This window comes from Sus scrofa, chromosome 3 (assembly GCF_000003025.6).
Source record: "Sus scrofa isolate TJ Tabasco breed Duroc chromosome 3, Sscrofa11.1, whole genome shotgun sequence".
In the NCBI taxonomy this organism is placed as follows: domain Eukaryota; kingdom Metazoa; phylum Chordata; class Mammalia; order Artiodactyla; family Suidae; genus Sus; species Sus scrofa.
In genome coordinates, this window is record NC_010445.4 from 37,666,676 (window position 1) to 37,694,663 (window position 27,988).

The following is a 27,988-nucleotide window of genomic DNA, read 5'->3' on the forward strand; positions in this document are numbered from 1 at the left end:
GGCTCCTTGAGTGGGGGTCTGGTTCTCATTGCCTCTTAGCGATGGGAAAGGTGTCAGACAGGTGAGTCTCCAATAAAACCTGGGTCTCACCCTGGAAGGCGTATGCAGAGTAGAAGAGACACACCCAAAGAAGGTTTGAGGGATCCAGTGAAAGGAGAACTGAACTGATGCTCAGCTTTGGATCCTTATCCAGGCTCTGTGGCCAGGACTGTTCAGGTTGGGGGTTCCCACCTGCAGAGCGAGAGAGCTGGTTGCTCTCTCGCCCACCGGTGTGGTGTGGAGGATCCAGGAAGCAGGCTTTGCTCTGAACTTGATTACACATACTCTGGCCAAGGGCTGCCGGACTGTTCCCCTAGCTGGTGGCTTGTTTGTTATTTGGCCATCTTGGCTGTCCCCTCGTGCTTGGAAGCATTCTTTAGTAGTGACAGAGGTGCTCATGGCGCCTGTGCACCTGTACTTTCGGGTCCCCTGAACTGGAAGGGGTTTTCTTTTTTTTCCTTCTCTTCCTTTTCCACACTTTTGTCCTTGTTCTTCCCTCCACCCAGAAGAGAAAAGGAGACAGATGTCTCTCCGGGGATAAGAGTTCTACTAGGAAGCTGATGACGTGGGTTTGATGAGTTAGGATTCCTCGAAGTCTTCATCCTGGTGTCCCATCTCGGGGAAGGTGTCACCCCACACATTTACTAGTCTAGCCCGTCCCCGTCATCTCTCCCAGTTTCAAGGGAATGCTGGTGGATTCCTAGTCAGTTGGCCTTTCCTATACACCAGTCCCATCCTGGTTTCTGTCCTGGGGCTTTTTTTTTTTTTTTTTCAAAATTTGTTTTAAAAATTTATGCACCGTAAATTCACTCATTTTGGTGTTGAGGTCTGTGAGTTTTGATAAACGTGTAGTCATGAGTTCACCAGTCAGGATGTAGGAGAAGTCTACCACCCCCAGGTTCCCTCTTGCTCTCCCTATGTGCCACCCTGACCCCTAACCCTGATTACCACTGATCAGTCCTCCAACCTTTTAGTTTTATCTTTTCGAAAGTCCTGTAAATGGGATCATTACAGGAAGCAGTGTTTTGAATCTGGCATCCACTTAGCCTAATGTGTTTGAAATTCGTTCATGTGTTGTTTACATCAAAACTGTTCACTGCTGCTGCTTGTGGTGGAGTGGCATTCCCTTGTATGGATGTGCCCCTGTTTGTTTATCCATTGTTCCATGTGGGTTTTTGTTGTTGTTGTTGGTTTTTTTTTTTGTCTTTTTTTAGGGCTGCACCCGAAGCATATGGAAGTTCCTAGGCTTGGGGTCAAATCAGAGCTGAAGCCGCCAGCCTACACCACAGCAACACCAGATCTGAGCCTGGTCTGTGACCTACACCATAGCTCATGGCAACGCCGGATCCTGAACCCACTCAGCCAGGCCGGGGATTGAACCTGCATCCTCATGAATACTAGTCGGGTTCGTTAACTGCTGAGCCACGACGGGAATTCCCCATCCACGTGTTTTTTTTTTTTTTTTTTTTTTGTCTTTTGTCTTTTTGTCTTTTGTTGTTGTTGTTGCTATTTCTTGGGCCGCTCCCGCGGCATATGGAGGTTCCCAGGCTAGGGGTTGAATCGGAGCTGTAGCCACCGGCCTACGCCAGAGGCACAGCAACGCAGGATCCGAGCAGCGTCTGCAACCTACACCGCAGCTCGCAGCAACGCCGGATCGTTAACCCACTGAGCAAGGGCAGGGACCGAACCCGCAACCTCATGGTTCCTAGTCGGATTCGTTAACCACTGCGCCACGACGGGAACTCCTCCACGTGTTTTTAACTGCAGTCCTTTGAGATAGTATGTCCCCTTTAGACAGAAACTGGGAGTTGGAGCTAAGTGGCAGAGATTTTTTTTTTTTTTTTTTTTTTTTTTGGTCTTTTTGCCATTTCTTGGGCCACTCCCGCAGCATATGGAGGTTCCCAGGCTAGGGGTCGAATCGGAGCTGTAGCTGCCAGCCTACGCCAGAGCCACAGCAACTCGGGATCCGAGCCGCGTCTGCAATCTACACCACGGCTCACGGCAACACCGGATCGTTAACCCACTGAGCAAGGGCAGGGACCGAACCCGCAACCTCATGGTTCCTAGTTGGATTCGTTAACCACTGCCCCACGACGGGAACTCCTGAGATCATTTTTGATCAAATTCCAAGTCCAGGGTCTCTCCCACTGACCCTGAGAGCTGATTTGGTCCACTGACCCAATTACCCTATCTCTGGTGCCCATCTGAGAGGCGATTGGGCTCCTTGAGTTCCTGGGGGATTCCCTTTCTAGAATGTGGGGCCTAGGGCATCATGAAGGAAAATACACACCACAGCTGATGACTCAGGATAGTGCTCCTCTTTTCCTGTCCAGCAGCAAGCTCACCAGTGTGAGCACGATGGAGCTGCCCACACCGTGCGCTCGTTAATGAAGTTGTCTGGTCAGCCCCAGGAGTCAGGGCATTGGGCAGCAGTCGGCCAGGGCAGTGAAGGTGGGCAGGGGTGTGACCATCCCCTCTCACTTCCCAAAACAGCCAGGAAGGAAAGGCCTCACCAGCCCTACCTCCGCTGCGGCGATGTCGGAGCTCAGCGATGAAGCCAGCGAACCGGAGCTCCTGAACCGCAGCCTGTCCATGTGGCACGGGCTGGGCGCGCAGGTCAGCCGGGAGGAGCTGGCCGTCCCCCTGGACCTCCACACAGCCGCTTCCGTCGGCCAGTATGAAGTGGTGAAGGAATGCGTGCAGCGGTAAGACAGCTCGAGCAGCCTTCCTCCCCTGTGGAGTTGGGAGCTCCCGACCAGGTCCAGGCCATCAGGGGCTCGCGGGGCCTTGCCCACCGCTCTAGCCATGTAGCACGTGGCTGGCGTGGCCTTCGCTCCTCTCAGTGAGGGTTTATGCTGGGCGCCAGTGAGGAAGGCCGTTCGGAGTCCGAGGAAGAAAAAGACAGCTTAAATTTTATTTCATCGGCTTCGAGACTTTTCATTTTAGGCTTACTTTAACCAGAGTAGTTTTAAGGTTTTCAGTGATTGCAAAAATGCTCAAACAAAACAGAAGTAAAGATGGAGAGCAGTGCCGTATGACCCGCCTTCCCCAGGAGGTTCACTTCAATCCTGTTGGCCTCCTCTCCCCTCTCGCCCTTGCCGCAGAGGGAGGGGGTGACCCCCCCGGGAGCATGGCAGAGGCAGGTGGACGGCGAGCATAGCCATCCTTCTCCATGACGTCCAGGGCGGCAGACAGCTTTGCTTCTTGTCAGCATTTCCCACCCGCTCTCTTGGCCTGGCCTCGCCACCAGCTTTGCTCGGCCCCAGGTGGGGGATGGCTCTTGTTTGTCTAGGAGAGAGTTAGATTTGAATAAGAAGAATGGTGGTGGCTGGACCCCGCTGATGTACGCCTCCTACATCGGACATGACACCATTGTGCACCTGCTGCTCGAGGCGGGCGTGAGTGTGAACGTGCCGACCCCGGAAGGGCAGACCCCGCTGATGCTGGCTTCCAGCTGCGGCAACGAGAGCATTGCCTATTTTCTTCTCCAGGTGGGCGGGCCGCTCTGCAGAGCCGGGAGCGTTTGGGTCCTTACAGCGAGGTGGCCCCATGCAGAGGAGTGGCCGCCCTGATGAGCGTTCTGTGTTCTCTTGAAGCAAGGTGCTGAGTTAGAGATGAAGGACATTCAAGGCTGGACTGCCCTCTTCCACTGCACCAGTGCTGGCCACCAGCAGATGGTCAAGTTCCTTCTGGATAGCGGAGCCAACGCCAACGTGAGGTGATCAGCAGTCTTAAGTAGCCGTGGGTGGGGTTGGTCACGTCTGACTCAGTAGGGCAGCTGGCGAGGCAGCTCAAGGCCAGAGGGCAGGGAGCCCCCGCCTGGGTTGACAGGCTCAAGACGAAGGGGCACAGGGAACTGTCCCGCCCAGGCACCGAGGCACAGGGATGGCCCTGGCTTTTCCGTGCATCTGTCGGGTGCAGTCCTTTAAGCTGCCTGCTCCTGATTCTCTGTCTGAAAACAGGGTAGCAATGCCTGCGGCTTAGAGCTGTTAGACACTGCTCGCCCCGGTTGGCGTCAGTGATTTACATGCTGCTAAGAAAGAAAAATGCACCTCATTTATTGACATTCGGACTTCAGCAGTGCTGAAATGTGAGAACTGTGTTCCTGAGAATGGATGAAAACCACTAGTTTGCTTGCTTCCTGTCTTCTAGACCAGGTGAAACCAGTGAGGCCTGGGAGGCATCTGCAGAGAGCACTGGTTTAACCATAAACAAGCATGAAAAATAAGCACACCAGATTCCAGGTGTGGCAAGGGCAGGGTAGATGGCAAGGGCAAGGTAGATGGTTAGGCCTGGAGCTTTGGGCAGGGTTCCTGGAGGATGCTGAGCCCGTGAGGCAGGCTGTCTGGATAGGCGGCTGGGAGGGAGTCGCTGTCTGTGAGTGTGAAAGGCCGCCGCTGCTCCTTGCTGGGGTTAAGTGGAGTCGGAGACAGCAGGTGGAAATGGTTAAGCAGGAGCAAAGACGGGGGATGGTTTGTCTTTAGAACCCGAGAGGTGAGCGCTGGGGTAGAAACCAGGAGAGCGGACGGGCCGACGTGCTCTCGGGGCTCGTCCCTCCCCGTAAGGCCGAGGGAGTCCTCTGGCCCCAGGACAGGCGGTTTGTCTGCAGCAGGGACACTTCTGCCTGCACAGCTTATCTCCGCTGATCATCTGCCGTGTCTCCATCCTGCAGGGAGCCCGTGTATGGATTTACTCCTCTGATGGAAGCAGCTGCTGCAGGCCATGAGATAATCGTGCAGTATTTTCTCAATCATGTATGTGACCCCGCTTGTTAGCTTATAGTTTAGTCACAGTAAGTGAACAGTCATCTCCCTGGGGTGTAAACTACAAGAGAGTTTTCTGCTACACACAAATAAGTGCTCTTTATACTTTATTCAACACCTTTTCATTGAGCATCTGTTGGTGCCAAGTGCTGAGCCGTGCTTAGGCATTAGGGGAACAATGGCGAGGAACCGTAAACGCCTATTCCTGGGATAATTCTGGAAATACTGTGATTTGAGAAGTGTGGGAAAATATCACTAAGAAGTCAGTGGCACTTGGAGTTCCTTCAGGCTGTGGTGCCCTGGGTTAAGAATCTGACTGCTTGGGAGTTCCCTTTGTGGCTCAGTGAGTTACAAACCCAGCTAGTATCCATGAGGATGCAGGTTCAATCCCTGGCCTGGCTGAGTAGGTTAAGGGTCTGGTGTTGCTGTGGCTGTGACATAGGCCTCAGCTGCAGCTCCATCTCTACCCCTAGCCTGGAAACTTCCATATACTGCAGGTACAGCCATAAAAGGGGGAAAAAAAAAAAAGAATCTGACTGCAGCAGCTTGGGTTGCTGTAGAGGCGCTGGTTCTGTCCTCGGCCTGGCGCAGAGGGTTAAAGGATCTGCTGTTTCCACGCCTGTAATGTAGGTGGAAGCTGTGACTCAGGTTCAGCTCCTGGTCCGGGAACTTCCATAAGCCTTGGGTGTGGCCATTAAAAAAAAAGTAAGTAGGAGTTCCCATCGTGGTGCAGAGGAAACGAATCCAACTAGGAACCGTGAGGTTGCAGGTTCGATCCCTGGCCTCGCTCAGTGGATTAAGGACCCCCGCCCAGTGGATTAAGGACCCGGCGTTGCCATGAGCTGTGGTGTAGGTCGCAGACGTGGCTTGGATCTGGCATGGCTGTGGTGTAGGTCAGCAGCTGTAGCTCCAATTAGACCCCTAGCCTGGGAACCTCCAAATGCCACAGGAACGGCCCAAGAAATGACAAAAAGACAAAAAAAAAAAAAAATATTATAGTCGATTTAGTGTTCTGTCAGTTTCTGCTGTACAGCAACATGACCCCGTCATACAACACATACGTTCTTTCTCTCACGTTGTCCTCCACCATCCTCGTCACAGGTGACTGGATACAGTTCCCTGTGCTGTACAGCAGGACCTCATGGCTTATCCACTCCAGATGTAACGGTTTGCATCTACTAACCCCAAAATCCCAGTCCAGCCCTCTCCCTCTCCATCCTTCTTGGCAACTACACGTCTGTTCTCCATGTCCATGAGTTTGTTTCCGTTGTGTAGCTAGTGCCATTTGAGCCATGTATTAGATTCCAGATATGAGTGATATCATATGATATTTGTCTTTCTCTTTCTGAGTGACTGTGCTTAGTGTGAGTCTCTGGTTGCATCCATGTTGCTGCAGATGTCATTATTTTGTTTTTCTTTTTATGGCTGAGTAGTATTCATCTGTTAATGGGCATTTAGGCTGTTTTCATGTCTTGGCTATTGTGAGTAGTGCTGCAATGAACATAGGGGTGCATATATCTTTTTGAATGCAAGTTTCGTCTGGATATATGCCCAGGATTGGGATTGCTGGATCATATGGTGGTTCTATATGTAGTTTTCTGAGGAACCTCCATACTGTTCTCCATAGTGGCTGTGCCAATTTGCATTCCCACCAACAGTGCAGGAGGGTTCCCTTTTCTCTACACCCTCTCCAGCATTAGTTATTTGTAGACTTATTGATGATGGCCATTCTGACCTGTGTGAGGTGGTACCTCATTGTAGTTTTGATTTGCATTTCTCTAGTAATTACTGATGTTGAGCATTTTTTCATGTGCCTGTTGGCGTCCGTATGTCTTTGGAGAGATGTCTGTTTAGGTCTTCTGCCCATTTTTCAGTTGGGTTGTTTGTTTTGTTGTTGTTCAGTTGTATGAGTTGTTGTATATTTTGTTTGTGTATTTTGGACAATAAGCCCTTGTCAGTTGCATGAAACTATTTTCTCCCATTCTATAGGATGTCTTTTTGGTTGTGTTGGGTTTTTTTTTGTTTGTTTGGTTTTTTTTTTTTATAGTTTCCTCTGCTGTGCAAAAAGCTTTAAGTTTGATTAGGTGCCATTGGTTTATTTTTATTTTTGTTTTTATTTCTGTTGCTTTAGGAGCCTGACCTAAGCAAACATTTGTACAGCTGATGTCAGAAAATGTTTTGCCTGTGTTCTTTTCTAGGAGTTTTATGGTGTCGTGTCTTACGTTTAAGTTTTTCAGCCATTTTGAGTTTATTTTTGTGCATGGTGTGAGGGTGTGTTCTAGTTTCATTGATTTACATGCAGCTGTCCAATTTTCCTGCACCACTTGCTGAAGAGACTGTCTTTTTCCCGTTTCATATTCTTACCTTCTTTGTCAAAGATTAACTGACCATAGGTGTCTGGGTCTATTTCCGGGATCTCTGTTCTGTGCCATTGGTCCGTATTCTGTTTTTGGTACCAGTACTGCACTGTCTTGATGACGGTAGCTTTGTGATATTGCCTGAAGTCTGGGAGAGTTATGCCTCCTGCTTGGTTTTTGTTCCTCAGGATTGCTTTGGCAATTCTGGATCTTTTACGGTTCCATATAAAATTTTGAACTTTTTTTTTTTTTTCCCCGACTTTTTGCCGTTTCTTGGGCCGCTCCAGCGGCACATGGAGGTTCCCAGGCTAGGGGTCGAATTGGAGCTGTAGCTGCCAGCCTCCGACGCCAGAGCCACAGCAACGCAGGATCCGAGCTGCGTCTGTGACCTACAGCTCACGGCAACGCCGGATCATTAACCCACTGAGCAAAGCCGGGGATCGAACCCGCAACCTCATAGTTCCTAGTCGGATTCATTAACCACTGTGCCACAACAGGAACTCCATATAAAATTTTGAATTGTTTCTTTTAGTTCTGTGAAAAATGTCATGGGTCATTTGATAGGGATCGCATTGAATCTGTAGATTGCTTTGGGTAGTATGTCCGTCTTAACAGTATTAATTCTTCCAGTCCAGGAGCATGGAATATCTTTCCATTTCTTTTCTTTCTTTCTTTTTTTTTTTTTTTTTGTCTTTTTGCCTTTTCTAGGGCCACTCCCACAGCATACTGATGTCCCCAGGCTGGGGGTTGAATCAGAGCTGTAGCTGCTGGCCTGCTCCAGAGCCACAGCAATGCGGGATCCGAGCCGCATCTGCGACCTACACCACAGCTCACGACAACGCCAGATCCTTAACCCACTGAGCAAGGCCAGGGATTGAACCTGCAACCTCATGGTTCCTAGTTGGATTCGTTAACCACTGCGCCACGATGGGAACTCCTCTTTCCATTTCTTTGAATCCTCTTTAATTTCCTTGATTAATGTTTTATTGTTCTCAGCATATAAGTCTTTCACCTCCTCGGTCAGATTTCTTCCTAGGTATTTAATTTTTGGGGTGAGGTTTTGTTGTGTTTTGTTTTGGTCTTTGTAGGGCATTACCCATGGCATATGGAAATTCCCAAGCCAGGGGTCACATCAGAGCTATAGTGTCAGCCTGCACCGCTGCCACAGCAACGCCAGATCTGAGCCAAGTCTGTGACCTACACTGCACTTCACAGCAATGCCAGATCCTTAATCCGCTGAGCGAGGCCAGGGATTGAACCTGTGTCCTTATGGATACTAGTCACATTCATTAATACTGAGCCACGATAGGAACTCCTGGGGTGAGAATTTAAAAGGTATCTTATTTTTGTATCCCTTGTCTACTGTTTCATTGTTAACGTTCAGAAATTGGTTGCATTTCTGTATACTAATCTTGTGTCCTGCTACTTTGCTGAATTCTTTGATCAGTTTGAGTAGTTACTGTGTGGAGTCCTTAGGGTTTTCTCTGTATCGTGTCATGTCATCTGCATAGAATGGCAGTTTTACCTCTTCTCTCTCAACTTGGATACCTACCTTTTGTTTCTTTTGTTCGTGTGATTGCTGTGGCTAGACTTCCAATACTGTGTTGAGTAACAGTGGTGAGAGTGGGGAATTCCTATTGTGGCTCCGTGGTAATGAATCTCACTAGGATCCATGAGGACGCAGGGCAGCCCTAAAAAGCAGAAAGAAAGAAAGTTGTCCACTTCTTCTAAGCTGTCAGATTTGTTGGCCTGTCATTGTTCATAGTATTCTCTTTGGGGTTTTGTATTTCTGCAGCATCTGCTGAGATTTCAGTCTGGGTGAGGGTGCTTTGCAGGCGAAGTCCTAACTCTTCTTCTTTCACGAACTTTCACAGGGAGTCAAAGTGGACACGAGAGACCACAGTGGGGCCACGGCCCGGATGCTAGCCAAGCAGTATGGACACATGAAGATCGTGGGGCTGCTGGACGCTCACTCGGCTTCTCTGCCCAAGAGCCTCTACCGGAGCCCAGGTGCCTGGGCCAGGCCTGTGCTGGCATCCTCCCTACCCCCTTGGCTCCTGGGGTCTTGTGGGGACCCCCCCCAACCCCCTGCCAGCCCCAGGCTGAGGGGGGCGACCACGCTCACGGGACCACCCTGAGTTTTGTTTCTTGACTTTGCTCTGGTATCGGCGGCCGTGCGTATGTGTTACTTTTATGTTGTCAGAGTCATCAGTCTTGCATTGTCTCTGGGTTTTTAGTGGGCAAATCTTTGTGATGCCCTGGTTGCACAAGAATGTGCCCGTGGTTTCCTCTAGTACATGCGTGGTTTCCCTTCTCCGATGCATTTGCACGGCATTTTCCCGGGTGGTGTGAGGTATGGTTTTTTCCCAAGGCCACCGCGTTGTCCAGCATCATTTATGTCGAGTCCATTTTGACCTGTGATCTGAGAGGCCGTCTTTACCATGTATTCTGCGTTTGTTGTTGTGTTCGGGGCTGTTTCTGGGCTTCCTGATCAGTTCCACTGGGCTCTACACGCCCCCCGACCCCCTGTGAGTGATCGGCTTCCTCCGACATGTGTTACTGTCCGATGGGCACCCCCCATAGCTTTCCTTGTCCAGCGTTTCCTGGCATGTGCTTATTTTTCTGTGTGATCTTGAGCCTCAGCTTGTCTGGCTCCTTTAACATGGCCTGGTGTGGGCGGAGTTGTTTTTGTTACTGACTGTGCCCATGGCACTCGCAAGTTCCTGGGCCAGGGATCGAATCCACACCACAGCAGTGACCTGAGCCACTGCAGTGACAACGCTACATTCTCTCTCTCTCTTTTTTTTAGGGCTGCATACACAGCATGTGGAAGTTTCCAGGCTAGGGGTTGAATTGGAGCTGCTGCTGCCAGCCTATACCACAGTCACGTGGGATCCCAGCCGCGTCTGTGACCCACACCACAGCTCACAGCAGTGATGGATCCCCAACCCACTGAGTGAGGCCAGGGATCGAACCCACACCCTCATGGATGCCCGTTGGGTTTGCTACCACTGAGCCGCAACGGGAACTGTTAACTGCCTCTCTGTTGGTCGATTGTCCCTTAAGAACAAGGGGCGTCGTTTTGTTCTGGTGTCCTTTTGTGTCTTACAGGAGGTTTTAAGGTTTTCCTCACAGGCATTTTGTGTGTAACTGAAGCTTGTCCCCAAGTGTCTGACTTGCCCCGTTGCTGCTGTTAACGCGTCACCCCTGGTGCTGCTGTCATTGCCTCCCAACCACCCGTCTGTGCCGAGGACGGCGGCTGGTGGTGGTGCCGGTTTTGTGTTCTGCCGCCTTGCTGAACTCTTTCCTCATCTGGGTTGGTTTTCTTATTGATTCTCTAGGGTTTCCAGCTGTACACCATGGAACCCGCACATGGACGCGGGTTTATTTGTTCCCGGGTTTTCATACCTCCGTTTTCTCTTCTCTTGTCGTGGTCACGGATCCCTCTGGTAGCTGCTGAAGGAGCTGGAGGTAGCGGGCATTCCCTGTGGCCCTGATCCCTGCAGAGATGCCGCACGCGGAGTAGGGTTTGCACATGGGCTGTCCTGTTGAGGAAGTGTTTGTCATTCCATGTAGGTGTGTACACACACACACACACACACACACACACAGTTTCCTTTTACAGCCACACCTGCAGCAATGGAAATCTGCAGGTTGGGACTGAATCCAAGTTGCAGCCGAGGCCTGCACCACAGCCACGGCAACGCTGGATCCGAGCTGCATCTGTGAGCTACGCTGTAGCTTGCAGAGTGCTGGATCCTTAACCCACTGAGCAAGGCCAGAGATTGAACCCGCATCCTTATGGAGACTGCATTGGGTTCTTAACCTGTTGAGCCACAACAGGACCTCAACATGTCCCATGTTCTTTTTTGTTTTAAATTTTATTGAAGTGTATTTGATGTACATTGTTATAATTTCTGCAATAATAATTTCCTGTACACTCACACATACATACATGTATATTTTTCTTTCTTTCTTTTTCAGCTGCCCCCCAGCATGTGGAGTTTCCAGGCCAGGGATCAGATCTGAGCCACAGTACAACTGGATCCCTAACTCTCTGGGCCCAGCCAGGTATCTAACCTGCGTCCCAGTGCTCCAGAGACACTGCCAGACCCATTGTGCCACAGTAGGAACTCCAATTCCTATATTATTGAAAGTGTTTTTTCCTTTTCTTTCTAGGGCCACACCTGTGGCCCAAGGTGGTTCCCAGGCTAGGGGTCGAATCTGAGCTGCAGCTGCTGGCCTACACCACAGCCACAGCAATGCAGGATCCGAGCTGCTTCTGCAACCTACACCACAGCTCATAGCAACACCAGATTCCCAACCCACTGAGCAAGGCCAGGGATCGAACCCTCATCCTCATGGATACTCTTACGATTCGTTTCCCCCGAGCCACGACGGGAACTCCCTTTAGAGTTTTTATAGGATAAATGTTGAATTTTATGAAAGGCTCTTTCAACACCTATTGAAGAGATGGTGGTTTTCTTGGTAAATCCATTCATACAGCGTGTTGTATTAGTGAATTTCCTAATAGTGAACCAACTTTCCTGGTGTGCTCGTCTCTTATGTGGTTTTGGATTCTGTCTGCTAAGATGTTGTTATTTTTGTGTGGCTGTTCATTCCTAAGGGAGATGGGGCTGTCGTTGTCTTCTGTCTGTACCAGGTGTAGGTGTCCCTGTTATACTTGCTTCATAAAAGGGACTGGAAAGGTCCCTTCCCTACTCTGCTCTAGGACAGTTCACATAGCCTTGGTCCCACGTTGTCTCTGAAGCATTTTCCTGTGACACCGTCTGGGCCTGGACTTTGTCCTCGCCCCTCTTCTGTGTGGTTTTCTCCTAGACCCTCTAGTCTCTGTGCAGAGAGTGGAGTGAGCTTCGAGAAACCCCTGCTGGCCCGGGTGTCCCCTCCTCCCGGGAGTCCAGGGGCGCTGGCATCTTCGGGGTCTCCAGGCGGTGCTGGGCTGTGGTGTCTGTGGGGTCCTGTCTCTTCTGACCCCCCAGGGGTCGTGTCAGGAGGTTCAGACTCGGGGATTGCCTTTTCCTTGGCTCCGCCTCCTTGTGCATTGACATGGGATGAGTCCTTCAGCCTGGGCTCGGATGGACCCTGCCTCTGCCTGGCCGCTGGCGGGTGGGGGTGTGGCCGCCGCGGGGGCTGGGTGACTGGGCCCGTGACGCGCTGTCCGGGCAGTGACTGGGTTGAGCTTTCGGTTCACACTGCTGTGAGCCCGCTCCCTTTCCAGGACCTCGGTAGAGGGTGTAGTGAAATTCAGGGAATGACGAAAAGCTATAAAACGCTAACAGCTGTGGGCACTGTGAGCTCTTAAGTGTGACGGTTTGAAATATTTCGTAAACTGAACACAGCCGTCAGGTGGCACTCATTTCCCACAAAGTTGTTCATGTTGAGAATATAAAATCGCTCAGAGTTCCCTGGTGGTGCGGCAGGTTAAGGACCCAGCGTGGTCACTGCTATGGTGCGGGTTGATCCCAGGCCCAAGAGCTTCCACATGCCACAAGTTTGGCCAAAAAAAAAAAAAAAAAAAAAAAAAAACCCAAAAAACGGACTTGCTTAAGGAGTTGTGGCTAATGTTGCTTTATGTTTATGATGGATGGATCTTAGTTGCCACTTCAAGTTAGAATTTATTTCTGACCTTAAACCTTGTACATGCTTATTGTAAAAACATGCTGGAAACTCAGGGAGAGGGACAAGATAGATCCCCTCAGGAGTTCCCATCGTGGCGCAATGGTTAACGAATCCGACTAGGAACCATGAGGTCGCGGGTTTGGTCCCTGGCCTTGCTCAGTGGGTTAACGATCCGGCGTTGCCGTGAGCTGTGGTGTAGGTTGCAGACGCGGCTCGAATCCTGCGTTGCTGTGGCTCTGGTGTAGGCCAGTGGCTACAGCTCCGATTGGACCCCTAGCCTGGGAACCACCATATGCCATGGGAGCGGCCCAAGAAATAGCTAAAAAGACCAAAAAAAAAAAAAAAAAAAGATCCCCTCAGGCTTCGCATTCTTGCTGCCCCCCAGGTGCTGCTGTGGCCCATCTGGACAGTGACATCCTGAGAAAACTTTTTTCATTTAAGAAAACCAGTTATGATTTCGTCCAGTTGGTTATGAGGGTTAGTAAATTAGCCCATCACTGAACAAAGTGTCTTCGTTTTGGTATATGATTCAGAAAAATATGAAGATCTAAGCTCTTCGGATGAGTCCTGCCCGGTTCCTCAGAGGCAGAGGCCCTGTCGGAAGAAGGGCCTCAGCATCCATGATGGGCCGCGAGCCTTGGCCAGGATCACGGCCATTGGGCTCGGAGGCAGGACGCGGCAGCCTCGCTATGGTGAGTACCCTCTGTTGCCCGAGGCTCTGACACTTGGGCTAGGATGCTCCTAGAGAACGGGCGACCCCCAGGCTCCTGACAGGTGGGCCAGCGCATGGGGGCAGCAGCTCCAGGGCTCAGAACTGAGTGCAGGGGTGGAGACGCATCAGTCGTTGGCTAGCTCTTGGGTTCTGCTTCCTCCTCTGGTCTTCCTGTCCACTGGTTACACTTACAGAGAGAGCTTTCTCCCCTGCAGCAGAAAAGTGGCTGAGCTCAGACCCCCCTTACCAGGTGGGTGGGTCAGCCCGGCAGGGAGATGTGGCCGTCGGGTCCTCCCCCCATCTCTGCTGCGTCCCCCGCCCCTGTCCTCTTTTCTGCACGTGTGGATCTGAGCGCTGTCAGGTGGTACACACGTACCCATGGGCCTGAGCCCTGAACCCCGAGTTTACAGGCCGCCTGAGTTCTGAGACCACAGCTCCCGAGTGTTGCTTGCCTTGCTCTCGGGGACCAGGCGCCGAGGCTGTTGCGGTGAGTTGGGCTCGATGCTCGCCTGCTGTTCAGATCAAGTGATTGGGCCTATGTGTGAGTTTCTGAGTCCTCAGTGGCCCAGCTGCCGGTCCAGTGAGCAGCCCTCTGCGGCTGGGCGGGAGGACCCCACTCCCAGTCAGGACCGTGAGACGGCTCGATTCCCTTCTTCGACCTTGGAAGGGGTCCTGGGGCTGACCGGGAGCTCCAGGCCCCCCTTTCTGGGCGTCCTGGGTGAGGGCACCCACGTCTTGTCTGGTGGCTGGGATCACAGGCCCTGGGATGTGACACAGGGCCTGTCCCTTTGGAGAAGCCCAGGCCACGTGTCCTGAGATGTGGTTGGGGAGTAGAACAGTCGGGCGTTACCCCGGAAGTGGAATTAATCTGTGTAGCCAAACAACAGAGGCTTTAAAAATGGAATTCTTGAGAGTTGCTCTTGTGGTGCAGTGGGAACGAACCCAACTAGTATCCATGAGGATGCGGGTTCGATCCCTGGCCTCACTCAGTGGGCTAAGGATCCAACATGGCCGTGAGCTGTGGTGTAGGTCACAGATGTGACTCAGATCCTGTGTTGCTGTGTCTGTGGCGTAGACTGGTGGCTACAGCTCCAATTAGACCCCTAGCCTGGGAACTTCCATATGCCATGAGTGTGACCCTAAAAAGCAGAAAAAAACAGAAGGATTTTTTCAGGTTACCAGCGCTGTCTGTACCCAGTTCTTTTCATGCTCCTTGGAGACGGCTGGGCGACCGTTCACCAGACTAACGGTGGGAGCTGTCTCTTGGTTGTGGCATTTCAGGTTTTGTTCTTCCTCTTGTACCTTCTGATATTTAAATTTTCTTTAGGTGCACATATGGTCTTTGCCAGCAGTTAAAAAAAACCTATTTTGAATGATGAATTTCTAACTACAGAGAGGTAAAGAAGAATTCATCAGTTACCTGTAGCCCCATTAGCTCAGCTCTTTCCTGCGAATATGCGTCCTGTCTCTGGGGCAGGGGCAGAATTAGAAGCACACACTCAGGTTTGCCTTCTGCCTCCTCTTGTTTTCTCGCAAGCAGGTATAGTCACGGGTTATGTGTTTGCTGTTGCTGCTGTTAATGTTTAGCCTGATCTCGGGAGACAGTGAGCGTGAATGACTTGAAGTGAGACCTTAGTTCCCGCCCCAGGAGATGAGCCTGGGCAGCCTGGGTGAAAACGGGAGTCTCAGCCACTAGACCCCCAGGGGCTGGAGGCTAGAAGCAGAGCTGCCCTGACCCTCATCCCCTCAGGAAAACTGGAACTTTGTGCGGAAATCAGGCTGTAAAACAGGCATGAAACCTAAAAGCACAGAAGATGCGGGAGAGCACACCGAGAAGCAGTTCAGGAGCCCAAAGCACCCTCGCAGGGGAGCGTGGGTGCCCTGCGCCTGGGGGCCGTGCCCGGGGAGATTCAGATCACGTCCGTAGGGCACTTCTTTGGGTCTTTGTTTTCCTCCAGCCGTCCCCGGCCTTGTTTCTCACACCTGATGGGACCCAGGGCCCTCCCTTAGCCGGGGTGGACCCCAGCGTGGGGTCAGCGCTATGGGATGGATAGCGCTCGACCCCTCGAGGAGCCTTTCTGCCCTGAGCTCAGCCTGAGAGACGCGGTCTTGGCTTTTCACCCCGTCTCGGCTTTTCACCCCGCTGAGCTCCGCCCTGCTCTTGGCTTCTCCTTGCCGGGTCGGGGAAATGAGCTCCTGTCTGCTCAGCCAGCGGCAGCCCAGCTCCTGGCAGCCCTGGGGCCGCGTCTGCCCCCTCCCTCCAGCCCAGGGGCTCTCAGCTTCCTGCTCGGCCGGGTCTCCAGCTGGGGGGCTGGCCTGAGCAGGAGCATCCTGTGCAGGCAGGGGCAGAGGGCGGGAAGGCGTGTGTGCGAGAGACATTTCCAGCTACAGGAGGCCCTCGCGGTATAGTTTTTTTGGCTCAGGAACCTGTAAATGCAGCTTGATGGAACTGGAAAAGCAACAGTGTGGCGTGACGGAGTGGGCACCAGCTGTGGTCACTGCTGGGCCTGGCTCCACTGTCACCCGTTCTTGGACACTGGCTAAGCCCTCAGGCCCTGTCCTCACTTGCAGGCTGCATGGACGCGCCCCCATGACGGTGGCGGGTGGAGCCTGCCAGTTGGGTAGGACTTGCCCGCCTCTTCCGGGGGCTCCCCTCAGGGCCATTCCTCTGAAGGAGGTGGCCGCGTGTGGGGAGAGCTTGTCTGCCGCTTGTGCGTGTGGATGTACGTGCCCCCTTGTGTCCACAGAGCAGGTGCTTCCACGGGGCTACGTCACCTTCAACAGCAGTGATGAGAGCCCGCTGGGAGAGAGGGGCCTTTGCTACAGGGACGTCACCTCCCCCATCAACGACCGGGATGTGGAGAGCAGCAGCAGCAGCAGCCGGGGTACGCGGGCTCCCCCACACCTGCCCAGTGGGGCGTGCGGCTGTGACGCTCCGTCCGTCAGAAGACGGGGGGGGGGGGTGGGTTAGAGAAGGTTCTGGCTCATAGGAGCAGAGTCAGAGAGCGGTGTGGGGGCAGGAGAGGAGGCGTCTTGGCACAGGCTCGGGGGAGTCAGTCCAGACCAAGGGTTGAGCCCTTGGCCGTGAGCCTCGGGAAACGCCGTTCGTTGTTTGCCGAGTGCCCTGTGTGCCCAGCCCACTTCTAGATGCTGCACTTAGCAGCGAGCAGAGCACACCTGCCGTGCGGTGGGCTGGGGGTCGGGGGGCAGGCTTGGCCGGGCAGCAGGCAGCAAGCGGAAGGAAACGGGGACCTGCTAAGGGGCTGGGGTACTGTGAATGAAGGCGCTTGGGTGTGGGGCTCTGGGGCGTCGCCACGGGCGAGGCCTGTGGTCAGGCGTTCCCGTCCTCGCCATTGTCAGAAGAACATACCTTCTGTGCCAATCTTGGGGCCGCAAGGAGCAGCAGCAGCAGTGAGGGCCTGGCCAGGGCCCCGGGACTCAGCAGCGAGGCCTCCCTGGAGAGCAATGAGGTGACGTGCCCCCCTTTCCCGGTGTCGTGGGGATGCCACGCAGCGCCCTGGCGGTGAGCGGGGCTGGTTCAAGTATGGACCGCGTGTCCACGCGGCGCCCGGCTGGCTGGGGCCTGGAGCACTGCTGGGATTGTGGCACCGGGGCTGCGATGGGGGTCACCGAGGAGGGGCCTCCGTGGCAGGTGGCAGGGGGCGGGGGTGTTTCGTGAAGGGTTTGAGCTTCCCCATCCGGTGAGGGGGGTGTACAGATCAAGATGCAGACACCGGGGTGGGGCAGGGAACAGACTTGGGACACAGCCATGTTAGCTGGGAGCCCAAAGAGTTACTTTGAACACACACCTCTCACTACAGGATTCGGATCATGCACGTAAAAGCTTGGTTCGCAAACAAACTAAAAGTTACCTGAAGGCCAAGAATCGTCACAGCAGCAGTGACAGCCAGTGGTCTCCCAGCACTGGGACTTCTTGTGCCCCAGGATCTGTCCCCCAGACCGACAGGGCCCCATATTCAGGACCCCAGGTAAGACCGCTGTTAAACGAGGCTGCTTTCTGTGGTTGGAGGCATTTATTTGTACTTCCGACGGGCCAGGCGTTGCTGAGAGAAAAGCGGGGTGTTTCTCCCCCAGATGAGCCGTCCAGCTCCTGGGGCTGAACGGATTCCTGACAGTGAGAGGGGCCGGCTGCAGTTGCGCCCCGTCCCTGTGCACAGGAAGGCTGTCCCTCTGCCCTGGGCTTCCGCGCCCGGCTCGCCCTCCCTGAGCACAGGCAGCAGCACAGGACCAGTTGCCCAGTGCTGCTTTCAGGCAACAGCGACGGGATGCATGTGAGGCAGAGACAGTGGCACTTAGGACTTAACGAGAGCCGTGATTTTTGCATTTCTCGTCTCCGCTGCTCTGGCTCAGCACCTTCTCGGGGATGAGACAGCAGCTCCCTGAGGTGTAAGTGGCACAGCTCTGGCCCCCAAAGCCTGTGCTTCTGCTGCTTTCTCCTCTCAGCCCCTCTGTGCTCCGTGTTTCCAGACACGACGAACGGCTAACCTCTCAATGCCTCAAACACATGCTGACCGGAGACCTTAAATCAGCTTCTCAGAACATGTTCCAAGATCCAGCGTACATGCTTGGCAGAGGAACCAGTGGGGTGAGGGATTTTGACGGAGTCCCCCCAGGTGGGACCATGGGCAGGGCAGTGGAGCCTTGGACAGCTGGGCCCCTGCTGTCCCCACCTGCCCCTGCCATGGCTGGCACGGTGCATCCCACTGCGTCCTGGGATAGGGGTTGGGACAGGGGTGTGGCTGTGAAGGTGGCTGCCCCTCACCCTTCATGCACGCACATTGGTGGGAGCCTGGCTAAACCATCTGCAAGACCTGCCTCTGGGTTGGGGTTTCGCACATAGCAGAGCAGCTCCCTGGCTTCCAGAATCTGCTGATCAGTGCTCAACATGGGCTTTGTAAAAAAACAGAAAACAAAAAGAATAAAATATGTTCCAAGAGTTTTTTTTAAAAAAAAAAATCCTACATGTAAATCGAATATCAAAGTGATAGAAATAAGAATAAGTCACATAGGAGTTTCTTTGGGATCAGCAGGTTAAAGATCCAGTGTCACCATTGCAGTGTCTCTGGTAATTGCTGTGACACAGGTTCAGTCCCTGGCCCAGGAACTTCCACATGCTGTGGGTATAGCCAAAAAATTTGAAGATGGGAAAAAAAAAAAAGGAGTTCCCATTGTGGGCTCGATGGGTTAAGAACTCAACATAGTGTCTGTGATGATGCGGGTTCGATCCCTGGCCTCGCTCAGTGGGTTAAGGATCTGGTGTTGCCAGAAGCTGTGGCATACATCTGGTGTGGCTGTGGCATAGGCCTGCAACTCTGGTTTGACCCCAAGCCTGGGAACTTCCGTATGTCGCGGGTATGGCCTTAAGAGAAAAAAGGAAAGAAAAAATTAAAGGCTAGACGGAAATATGCATAGTTGACTCATGAAAAAAAACCCAAAAAACAAATAGAAATTCTGGAGTTGCAAATACAATAATAGAAGTGAAAATTTCGCTAGAGGGATTCAACAGCAGATTTGACCACACAAAAGAGTCAGAAAACTTAACATAGATCAGCTTGAGGCTTTACAGTCTGAGAAACAAAGAATGAAGGAAAATGCCTTTGAGACACCAGCAAATGTAACAAGTATGTCATGGTGTTCCTGGGAAAGAGGAAGAGAAAAGCAGAAAAAATTTTTGTTTTGTTATTTTCTTTTTAGGGCCACATCCATGGCATATGGAAGTTCCCAGGCCAAGGGTGGAATCAGAGCCGTGTCTGTGACCTAAACCATAGCTTGAGGCAACACCAGAGCCTTAACCCAATGAGTGAGGCCAGGGATTGAACCTGTATCCTCATGAATACCAGTCAGATTGGTTTCCGTTGAGCCACAACGGGAACTCTGCTCATCGGCTTTTTAAACTGCTGAGCCATGTGGGAACGCCATAAAAAATGTTTGAAAATAGTCACATCTGGGAGTGGGTTAAGGATCCAGTATTGCTGCACCTGTGGCTCAGATTTGATCCCTGGCCTGGGAACTTTCATGTGCTGTGGGTGTGGCCAAAGAAGAAAAAATCAGCTGTATCTTCAAATTAGATCCAAAAATGCATTTGCACATCCAGTAAGCTGAAAGCTCTACTGTGGTTAAACTCAGAGCCACCCCTGGACGTATCACGAAGTGTCAGAAAACAAAGCCGCCTGGAAGAAGAGACCAGCGACTCTGAACAAGCCAAGAGGGTCCCGGGAGGTTAAGACCATGTGTCTCCTTAGAAACCACGGAGACCAGGAGACACGACATGACACAGTCAGAGGCGCGAACGAAACCTCCATCAGGGACGTGACATCCAAGAAGTCCCCGCATGGCACAGCGGGTTTAGGATCCTGCATTGTTGCAGTGCTGGCAGAGGTCACAGCAGTGGCTCCAGTTTGATCCCTTGGCCCTGGAAACGTATATGCAGCAGGCATAGCCCAAAAAAGGGCAGCATCCAGCAAAAACTCCCCCAACGTGAAGGCGAAATGCAATGGCCTTGGGTCAGCAGAGGCTGAGAGAAGCCGCTGCCGTAGGCCTGCCTGCAGTGCACCTGCCCCTGCTCAAGTGAAGACGCTGGTCCAGCGATCCCCGCGGGCTGCCCATGTCCCTGGTGGACACGGAGGGGCTGGCCTGTATTTCTGCACACTTGGTGTCAGCAGGGCTCAGAACCGGCCACCTGCTCAGCAGCAGGAAGTAAGGCGGCTCTCCCTTCAGTGCCTGTCTTGTCTTGTCCCCGTGTCCCTGTCCTCGCTCACATCTTGGCTCCTCACCCTCCAGGACCTGGCCGCGCTGCTGGAGCAGATCGGCTGTCTGAAGTACCTGCAGGTGTTCGAGGAGCAGGACGTGGACCTCCGCATCTTTCTGACCCTCACCGAGAGCGACCTGAAGGAAATTGGCATCACGTGAGTGGGAGGGGGTGACCAGGAGGCCCGGGAGCAGCTTCCGGACCGAGAGACAGCGCTCTGCCTGCGCCCAGCACTCCTCCACCCCCGGGGCCCCGAGCTGGCCTGGCGGATGTAGCCGGGCGTAGGGTACCTCGGTGTTTCCCACCCACTCTTGAAAGGGTCCCAAGTTGGCAGATGGGTGTCCACAGCCTGGGGCTGGTGGCCCCAGCTCCCTGTCCCATGAAGGCAGCCGGGCGGGGTTACGATGCCTCATGATACTCTGCCCTGGGGCCTGGGGGCTTCTCTCCCATCAAAGCTGGGCTCTTCCCAGGCGTTGGTCTTGCTCGAGGACAGCCTGTGGAGCCTCCGTGTGCTGAGCTGTGTCCTCATTCCTGCTGCAGCTTGTTTGGGCCCAAGAGGAAGATGACCTCTGCCATCGCCCGCTGGCACAGCAGCGCCCGCCCCCCGAGTGATGCCCTGGAGCTGGCCTATGCCGACCGGCTGGAAGCCGAGATGCAGGAGCTCGCCATCCAGCTGCACAAGGTCAGTGCGCGCGGAGATGGCGAGTGGGCTGTGTGCAGAGGACACGGCCAGGGAGGTGGCAGGAAGGTGGCAGACGAAGGCTCAGCCATGCACAGAGAGGAGGGAGGGTGAAGGCAGCGGGTGGCAGCGCAGCTCGCAGGGAGGCCCCAGAGCAGGGGAGGCTCCAGGTGGAGACAGGCCGCCTTGGGCCAGGAGAGGGTGGCAGGCGGACGGACACCTAACGTGGGCTGGGGCACCCAGCCCAGCAGTTGTAGCCTGGTGTCCCTGTGCCTGCTGCCTGCTCACCCAGCCCCGCCTGCCCCCTTTCCCGCTGCAGCGCTGTGAGGAGGTGGAGGCCATGCGGGGCCAGGTGTCGCAGGAGCAGGAGCTGCGGGCCGTGGTGGAAAGCTGCCTCCTTGAGCAGGACAGCGCCCGCAAGGACGTTGACACGCAGCTGCAAGAGAGCCGGGCCCTCGCCCGGGACGCCGCTCTTGTCCTGGACCAGCTGCGGTGAGTGAGCATCCAGGCTGCCCACGTGGGCCAGAGCCAGGCGAGTCCCTCTTTGCTCCAGGTTCTTCAAGCTCCGGGTCGTTTTCAGGGCCTCCTGGGGTCCCCCTGCCCCGCCACTTCACTCCGGCCGTTCCTCCTTGTAGGGCAGACCCGGCGGCAGAGGGGCCCGAGAACCTGCACGCCTTGTGCAGGGCCTTCTCGGCGCGGCCTCACGGCGTGAACCCACCTCGTCCTCGGAGGAGGTGTCCGCCCTCGCCAGGCCTCCCCTGACCGGTGCTGGGTTTCACGTCCCGCAGAGCCTGTCAAGCTGAGCTTTCAGCCCGAGTGCAGCAGGACGGGCCCCCACTCGGGGCGGCCACGGGCCCAGCCCTCCCCACAGCGGGTAAGGAGAGCAGCGTCCCCTGGCCGGGTTCTCCCCTCGTCTCGGCGTGGTCATCACACACCGACACCCAGGTCCCCTCACGCGCCCAAGCCCACACGTGTCTGTGCTGTCCCTCGTGGGGGCCTCCGGGCCGTGGCTGCCAGTCCAAGAGCTCAAGGGACTTGTGCAGCCCCGGGCTAGGCCACCCCGGGGCAGGGTCCTCTGCAGGCAGGAGGAGAACACGCTGACCAAGGGGGTGACTTGGGAAGATGGGGCGGGGCCTTTGGGCACGCAGACCCCAGGCCCACCCAGCCCTCCGCCCTGCAGACCCCAGAGGCTGGCAGGCCTCCCTGCGGGCCCTGAGCCTCGCGGAGCTGGCGGGAGCCCTCGAGGACCGCGTCCGGGAGATGGGTGAGTCCGAGCCCACACCTTGCCCCTGCCCGTGCCCCCAGCCCCCCGGACTTGCAGAGCGCTAACTGTCTGTTCGTGGCCGCAGGGCGAGTGCTGTGCTCCGTGACCCAGAGTCTGGAGAAGCTGCAGGTGCTGAATGGGAGGGAGAACTGGCGGGAGCCTTAGCCGGGGGGACGGTGAGTGTCGGCCTAGGACGCTGGGACGCCGCATGGCGGAGTGAGCACTCCCTCACACCTTCCCTTCCCTCCTCAGAATCTGACATGGGGTGACTGATCCACCCTGAAGCCGTGAGCCCGGAGGACAGGAGGGCAGTGAACGAGCGGCTGCAGCGGCCAGGGCCAGAGGACCGGGCCCCAGGAGCGGCCAGCAGACAGAGGCAGGACGGGGCTGTGACTGGTGCGAGCAAGGGCAGCGAGGCCCACACCGAGGCGGGACCAGGGCCTCTGGTCCCAAACCTGGGCATAGGGCCCAGAGCAGGCAGGGCTTGGGGGAGCATGTCCCCAGACACCGCAGGCGCCACACAGAGGTCCGCCCAGATGGGTGAGGACCAGGCACCTGTGCAACATATGTCATTTGCTGGAAAATAAAATTTAAGATAGGCTGGTGAGGGGTTCGGGTCTGGTCACTCAGCCTGCAGCACCAGCTGCTCAGCCACACCAAGAGGAAGCCCCGCCAGGGCCCTCAACCCCGTGCTCAGCATGGGGCCAACCGGGCGACCCCCGATGTCCCACTTATCCCTCTGTGTGGAGGGCCACCTGTGTCAGAGCCCCCATGGTCCCAGAAAGCTACTCGGAGAGCAAAGCACGTCCTGGAAAACAGGCAGGGTGCAGGTGTTTTATTTACAGAGCAAGGTGCCCTCGCCCACGCGTGTCTGCCGCCCCGTTGAGGCTCTAAGGTGGGGCACTGGGCAGGGCCGGGAGCACTGAGTTCCTTACCAGGCCAGGCTGGCGCCGTGGGGACTGTCAGCGTCACTGAGGCGTCTTTCTGGACAGTGTCGAAGAGACGGCCCGTGCTGACCTTCCTGCCCTGGGGGCTCTGCCGTTGGCATCCTGCGCATCCAGCCAGTGCTGCCAGACCATCTCCTTGCGGCACCTTCAGCCTGTGCTGGGGACAGAGAAGGGAGGAGCAGCAGGCTCAACCCTGGTGCCACCAGGATTTGGGGCCGGGGGGGAGACAAGGTTCTCTCACTGTCCGTCTCAGCAGCAAAACCAAGCCCAAAGCCCAGAGTGTCCCCAGCTGGCACTGTCACAGGACACGGAGGTGGCTGGCACCCCCCTGGATGGGATGCCTACACCTGCTCCACTCTGAATGGTGCCCAGAGCCTGCTCTCAGGCCTGGCCCTGCCCTCCAGGTCCCTGGGTGGTAGGGACAGGGATACCCTTGTGCACCCATCCTGAGGCCTACGGCCAAGACCAAAGAACACAGGACAGGACAGCCAAGGAGCAGCCGGACTGTCCTGCCTCCAGCAGCTCCATCTACAGCAGACCCCATGGCCCTGTCTGTCCTCAGGGACCAGGCCCTGGCGGGTGATACTGCCTTGAAACCGCACCACAGATAAAGCTGAAAACAAAATTACATGTAACATCCTATCCGGGGCTGGCTTTAAAAAAAAGCAAACCCCAAACTCCTTTTATTTACCAAGTGACTGTCATCATGAGCAACAGCCAACCGTCACCTGGCCGCGAGCCAGGTGAGCAAACAGCACGCAGCTCCAAGAGTAAACTGAGGCTTCCCTCCCCCAGGCCTGCTACGCCGAGCAGGATGCAGGAACCCGGTCAACCCAAAGCTGCCCCCACAAGGACAAGACTGGCGAGAACAAACCCGCTTCTCCAGGGCCCATGTGTGGGTTCCCTTAACCCAAGTGGCCAATCAGGTGACACCTGGGGCTCCCCCAGCTGGTGAGACACGCAGAGGAGAGCCCAGGTACCCAGGGCACCACCCAGTGCCTGCTCAGGGTGAGCAGAGGTGACAGATGCCCACTCCCCATGCAGTGAGCCTGGGGCTCAGAAACAGGCTGCAAGACAGACTCCCACACAAACTGAGGGCCCAGCCACAGAACTAGGGGAGGGTGACAGACAAGGCACAGGAGCAACCTCAGGAGGAAGATGGGAGCAGCTTCTCCAGGGCCTTCTTCTGCTTTTCCGTGGCTGCAGCCAAGGCCTCAGCCAGCTTTTCCTCCGGCATCATATTGAGCACCTTGAGGGCAAAGAGGAGCTGGTACTTGGCTGTGCTGATGAAAGCGTTGCTCAGGAAGTTGGGAAAGCCACCAACTCGGTCCTTCTGGGTGTACAGTGGGACACGCACAAGTCCCAGCACCTGCATGGAGAGGAGACCTGGTTTGGGACCAGGTCCCCATGTGGATGACATGGCCCTGGCAAGGGGCGCTCCTGAGCTGCTAGGCCAGGGGAAGGACAGCCAGGTTGCCAAGGACACAATGGGACACCCCGGCGGGGTCTGGTGAGGCGGAAGCCAGCCAGCTCCCTTGGAGCAGCACAGCGCCTCTCTTCCCCAAGCGAGCTTCAAGGCCACCCCATGCACATCAAGTCCCAGGCCCCATCCACTGGCAGGAAGCCCCTCGTCCACACCCCATGCTCCCTCTGTCACCTGGTAAATCCCAAACACCCAAGTGTCACTCCCAATCCTTCCAGACTATGACACCCACAAACAGAGCCTTCACTCCCCCACCGTGAGATCTTGGCCCTTGAACTCAGACCTACAAGATCCTCTTTTGGCTCTTCGGTTTCGCACCTCCCCGGCAGGCACCGCCCCTTCCCATCCTCCCACCGATCCCACTCCCCACTCCCAGGATTGGCAATGGCAGGCAGCAAGGCAGATGGAACACAGCCCCGAGGGAGCCCCAGCCCCGGCTCCCCTCCCAGCCCACCCCCGACCCGTGGTCCCTCTCCCCACCCCGGAGCTGGAGACAGCGACACCCTCCCAGCCCGGCCTGGGGACCCTCAGGGGGACGTGTTACCCATCGGTGCCTTCCGCGGGGCCAGAGCCAAACCCCGGGGCGGGGGGCGGGGCCCGGGCGGCGGCCCCACCTCCAGGCCGTGGTCGCGCGAGTGCACCGCGCTGATCTCCACGGCGTGCAGCTGCTCCAGCGTCAGCTGCCGCGCGTACAGGTGCGCCACGACGCGGTGCGGGCCCTCGGTCAGGTGTGAGCTTAAGTAGTCTGCCTCCGTGAGGCGCAGGCAGCCCAGGCCCAGGCCCAGCACCCGGTTCAGTCCGTCCTCCAATGACCAGAAGCGCCGGTCCACGAAGCCCCCGGGAAAGCCCAGCAGCCCGTCGAAACGCATCTGCATCTGCAAGGGAGCGTCAGGGTCACGGGCGCGAGTCCGAGTGGCGCCCGGTCCCCGCCCGCCTGCCCGCGTCCTCACCAGCACCGAGAAGCGCATAGGGATGCGGCCGAAGAGCTGCCCGGGGTTTGCAGCGTACAGCATGGCGTGGCACGAATGGCTCCAGCCCGGCCCAAGACGCATCGCCTCCACCCGGCTGATCTGCTTCAGCTCCGGGACTGCCACGGTCGACATCTTGGCACTACCCACCGCCGCCCAGACACCGCCCCTTAAGTGCATGCGCGGGCCCGCCCCGCCGCACCCAACCAATCCGCGGGAAGCCGCGCCCCTGGGCCCCGCTCCTCCGCCAATCGCTGACCCGCGCCGGGGCCGAGCCCATCGCGACGCTCAGAGGCGTCGTTGCGAAGCGGGAGGGGCGTGCGCAAAGGGGAAGGCGGTTCGCGCCCAGCTGTCACCCAACAGCCGCGCACCCCGAACCGGCACCGCCCACGATCCTAGAAAACCACAAGGCCCAAGATGCAACGCGACAACCGAGCCCGCACGAGCCGAGCGCAGATTCGGATTCGGGTTCCCAGACGCGCGGCGCCTGCGGGGTTGGGGCGCTACCTGCAGGCGGTGCAGCCTGTGGAGTCTGGACTCAAACTGCGCGTCTAGAAGAGGGCAGGGAAAGCCCTAGCAATTATACTGCCCTCCGCCTTCCCCCGCGCCTCTTCGGGAGCACAGCCGCGCCGGCTTCCCACCGTCAGCTCCAGGCCGGGTTGGCGCCTGTCCCTGGGCGTGCGGGCGCCCCCTGCCTGCCCCAGGGGGCTCAGCCGAGCCTTGCGGCCAGGAGGCACAATGCCAGCCCATGGTTCTGCTGCCGGTTAAACACAGCCTGGCAGAGTCCAGCTACCCCCCGAGTCCAGCCCAGCCCTGAACTGGGGGTGGGCGGTGAGGAACTCGGGGACTTCCTGAATCCAGCCTGCTGGGGCAGAAGTGATTTAGATTCCGGGCAGGGAGCTTCCCAGCGCAGCGCCCAAATACCCGTGTCAGGGGCCATATAGGCCAGGTACTCCCCCCTTTAGGAACCTGGGGCTCAGATGAACGGGACTTGCCTGAGGGCACCCAGCAGTTTGTGAGAGCCAGGATCCTACCCTCGAATTCCACCTCTCCTACCCAGTGTCCGCGCAGAAAACCGTGCAGCTTCTGGGGACGAGGGCCTGAGTCACTTACCAGCGTCTGTACCGGAGAAGGCAGGCACTACGGCTCCGGAGCATCAGAAACAGCAGCTGCGGCAGAGCAGCAGGCTCCCCCGGGTTCTGTGGTGCTACTCACTCCATCAGGTAGCCCAAGCTCCATTTTCCCCCCGCGTGGTCCTCTGCCAGGGTTGGGGCTGCCGCAGCAGGGAGGCAGCCGCAGCTGGCAGTGGGAGGCCAGACTCTAGGGAGACTAAAGGTGTTTGAAGGGAAGGACCCAGGCATTAATAAATAAAGGTGTTTGAAGGCTCGCCTCAGGCATTAATAAAGGAGGTGGGCCCGTGGTGGGAGACCCAGTGCAGCCAATGCAAAAACCTGTGTGACTGAAAGGCCTTTTCCACACCGAGACCGTGGCAGACCGGGGACCCCCGAGGTTGGCAGGCCTTCCCTGGGGCAGGGCCAGGCCAGCTAGGAAGGCTGGCTCCACCCTTGAGTGCCTGAGTCAGAGGGCACTGCTGGCTGGCCGTGGTTCGGGCAGTGCTGCAGTGGGCGTGCTGGGGCACCAGCCTCTCCCCATGCAGAGGCTGCTTGCTGGTCAGGGGAGCTCAGGCTGAGCAGAGGGCCCCAGCTGGGCTCCAGCGTCCTGGCAGCCAAACCTGCCCTCCAATCCATTTCCCCCGAGGACAGCTGGAGAAAGTCGCTCCCTTGCTTAGCAGCCTCCAATTGCTCCTAGGGCAAAACTGGGCCCCCACAAAGTGTCTGCACCCCACACCCCAGCTCTGACACTTCAGCCACTCCGTGGACACAGTAGACCCACTCCTGCCTTTGCACTTGCTGAGCCAGCTGCCTGGGGTGCTCTTCCAGGCCCAGCTCCTTGGCATCCTTTAGGGCTCAGCTGAAACGTATCACAGAAGCCCTCCCCAAACACAGGCTAAATCAGCACCACCTCGTTAGCCACCGACCCCCTTCCTAACTGTAATCACATGTGGTTAGACCTGAATCACTTGCGTAGCATCTCACTGACTAGAACGCAGGCTCCCAGGGGCCTGGCGCCTTCTGCTTTCTGCTGGCACAGCAGGCACTCAGTTCACGGCGGCAAGAGGAACTAGCGACGGCTACGGCCAAAGCAATTGCATAGCTGGAGGCCTGGGCTCTTCCACCTGCTCAGGAAACAGAGCCAAGTCCCAAGGGTCCCTCCCCTTTGCTCCAACCCGACAATCAGCATAATGCCGACCCCAAGAATAACAAGCAGCAGCACTCACGCCCTCCCGGAAGTCCTATGTCACATCAC

General features: G+C 56.0%; 2 protein-coding genes across 8 annotated transcripts in view; one reads left to right on the forward strand and one right to left on the reverse strand.

Annotated features, from left to right (window-relative positions):
- Positions 1-22,827, forward strand: part of ANKS3 (ankyrin repeat and sterile alpha motif domain containing 3) — a 25,321-nt gene extending 2,494 nt beyond the window's left edge. For both annotated transcript variants that reach the window (XM_021086672.1, XM_021086673.1), the window contains exons 2-17: positions 2,533-2,744; positions 3,332-3,530; positions 3,636-3,757; positions 4,712-4,793; positions 9,034-9,169; positions 13,333-13,491; positions 16,259-16,396; positions 16,872-16,981; positions 17,333-17,500; positions 20,313-20,437; positions 20,821-20,962; positions 21,279-21,451; positions 21,748-21,833; positions 22,140-22,223; positions 22,309-22,399; positions 22,476-22,827. In XM_021086672.1, coding sequence (XP_020942331.1) covers positions 2,533-2,744; positions 3,332-3,530; positions 3,636-3,757; positions 4,712-4,793; positions 9,034-9,169; positions 13,333-13,491; positions 16,259-16,396; positions 16,872-16,981; positions 17,333-17,500; positions 20,313-20,437; positions 20,821-20,962; positions 21,279-21,451; positions 21,748-21,833; positions 22,140-22,223; positions 22,309-22,388 — 2,016 coding nt within the window. In that variant the 3' untranslated portion in view covers positions 22,389-22,399; positions 22,476-22,827. The remainder of the gene's footprint in view (positions 1-2,532; positions 2,745-3,331; positions 3,531-3,635; positions 3,758-4,711; positions 4,794-9,033; positions 9,170-13,332; positions 13,492-16,258; positions 16,397-16,871; positions 16,982-17,332; positions 17,501-20,312; positions 20,438-20,820; positions 20,963-21,278; positions 21,452-21,747; positions 21,834-22,139; positions 22,224-22,308; positions 22,400-22,475) is intronic.
- NUDT16L1 (nudix hydrolase 16 like 1) lies at positions 17,531-27,978 on the reverse strand. Of its 6 annotated transcripts, XR_002342435.1 has the most exons (5): positions 25,604-27,978; positions 25,198-25,528; positions 24,317-24,539; positions 23,159-23,327; positions 22,939-23,031 (listed from the first exon to the last, which is right to left on the reverse strand). XR_002342435.1 is itself a non-coding variant. In XM_021086686.1 (4 exons), exons 1-3 carry the CDS (start codon positions 25,799-25,801, stop codon positions 24,318-24,320), a joined length of 681 nt encoding a protein of 226 aa, XP_020942345.1. In that variant the 5' UTR covers positions 25,802-27,978; the 3' UTR covers positions 17,531-23,327; position 24,317. The 6 variants fall into 6 exon arrangements, 3 of the variants coding, with proteins under 3 accessions (XP_020942345.1, XP_020942347.1, XP_020942346.1); XR_002342434.1 differs by having other exon boundaries at positions 17,531-23,327; XM_021086686.1 differs by having other exon boundaries at positions 17,531-23,327; positions 25,268-25,528.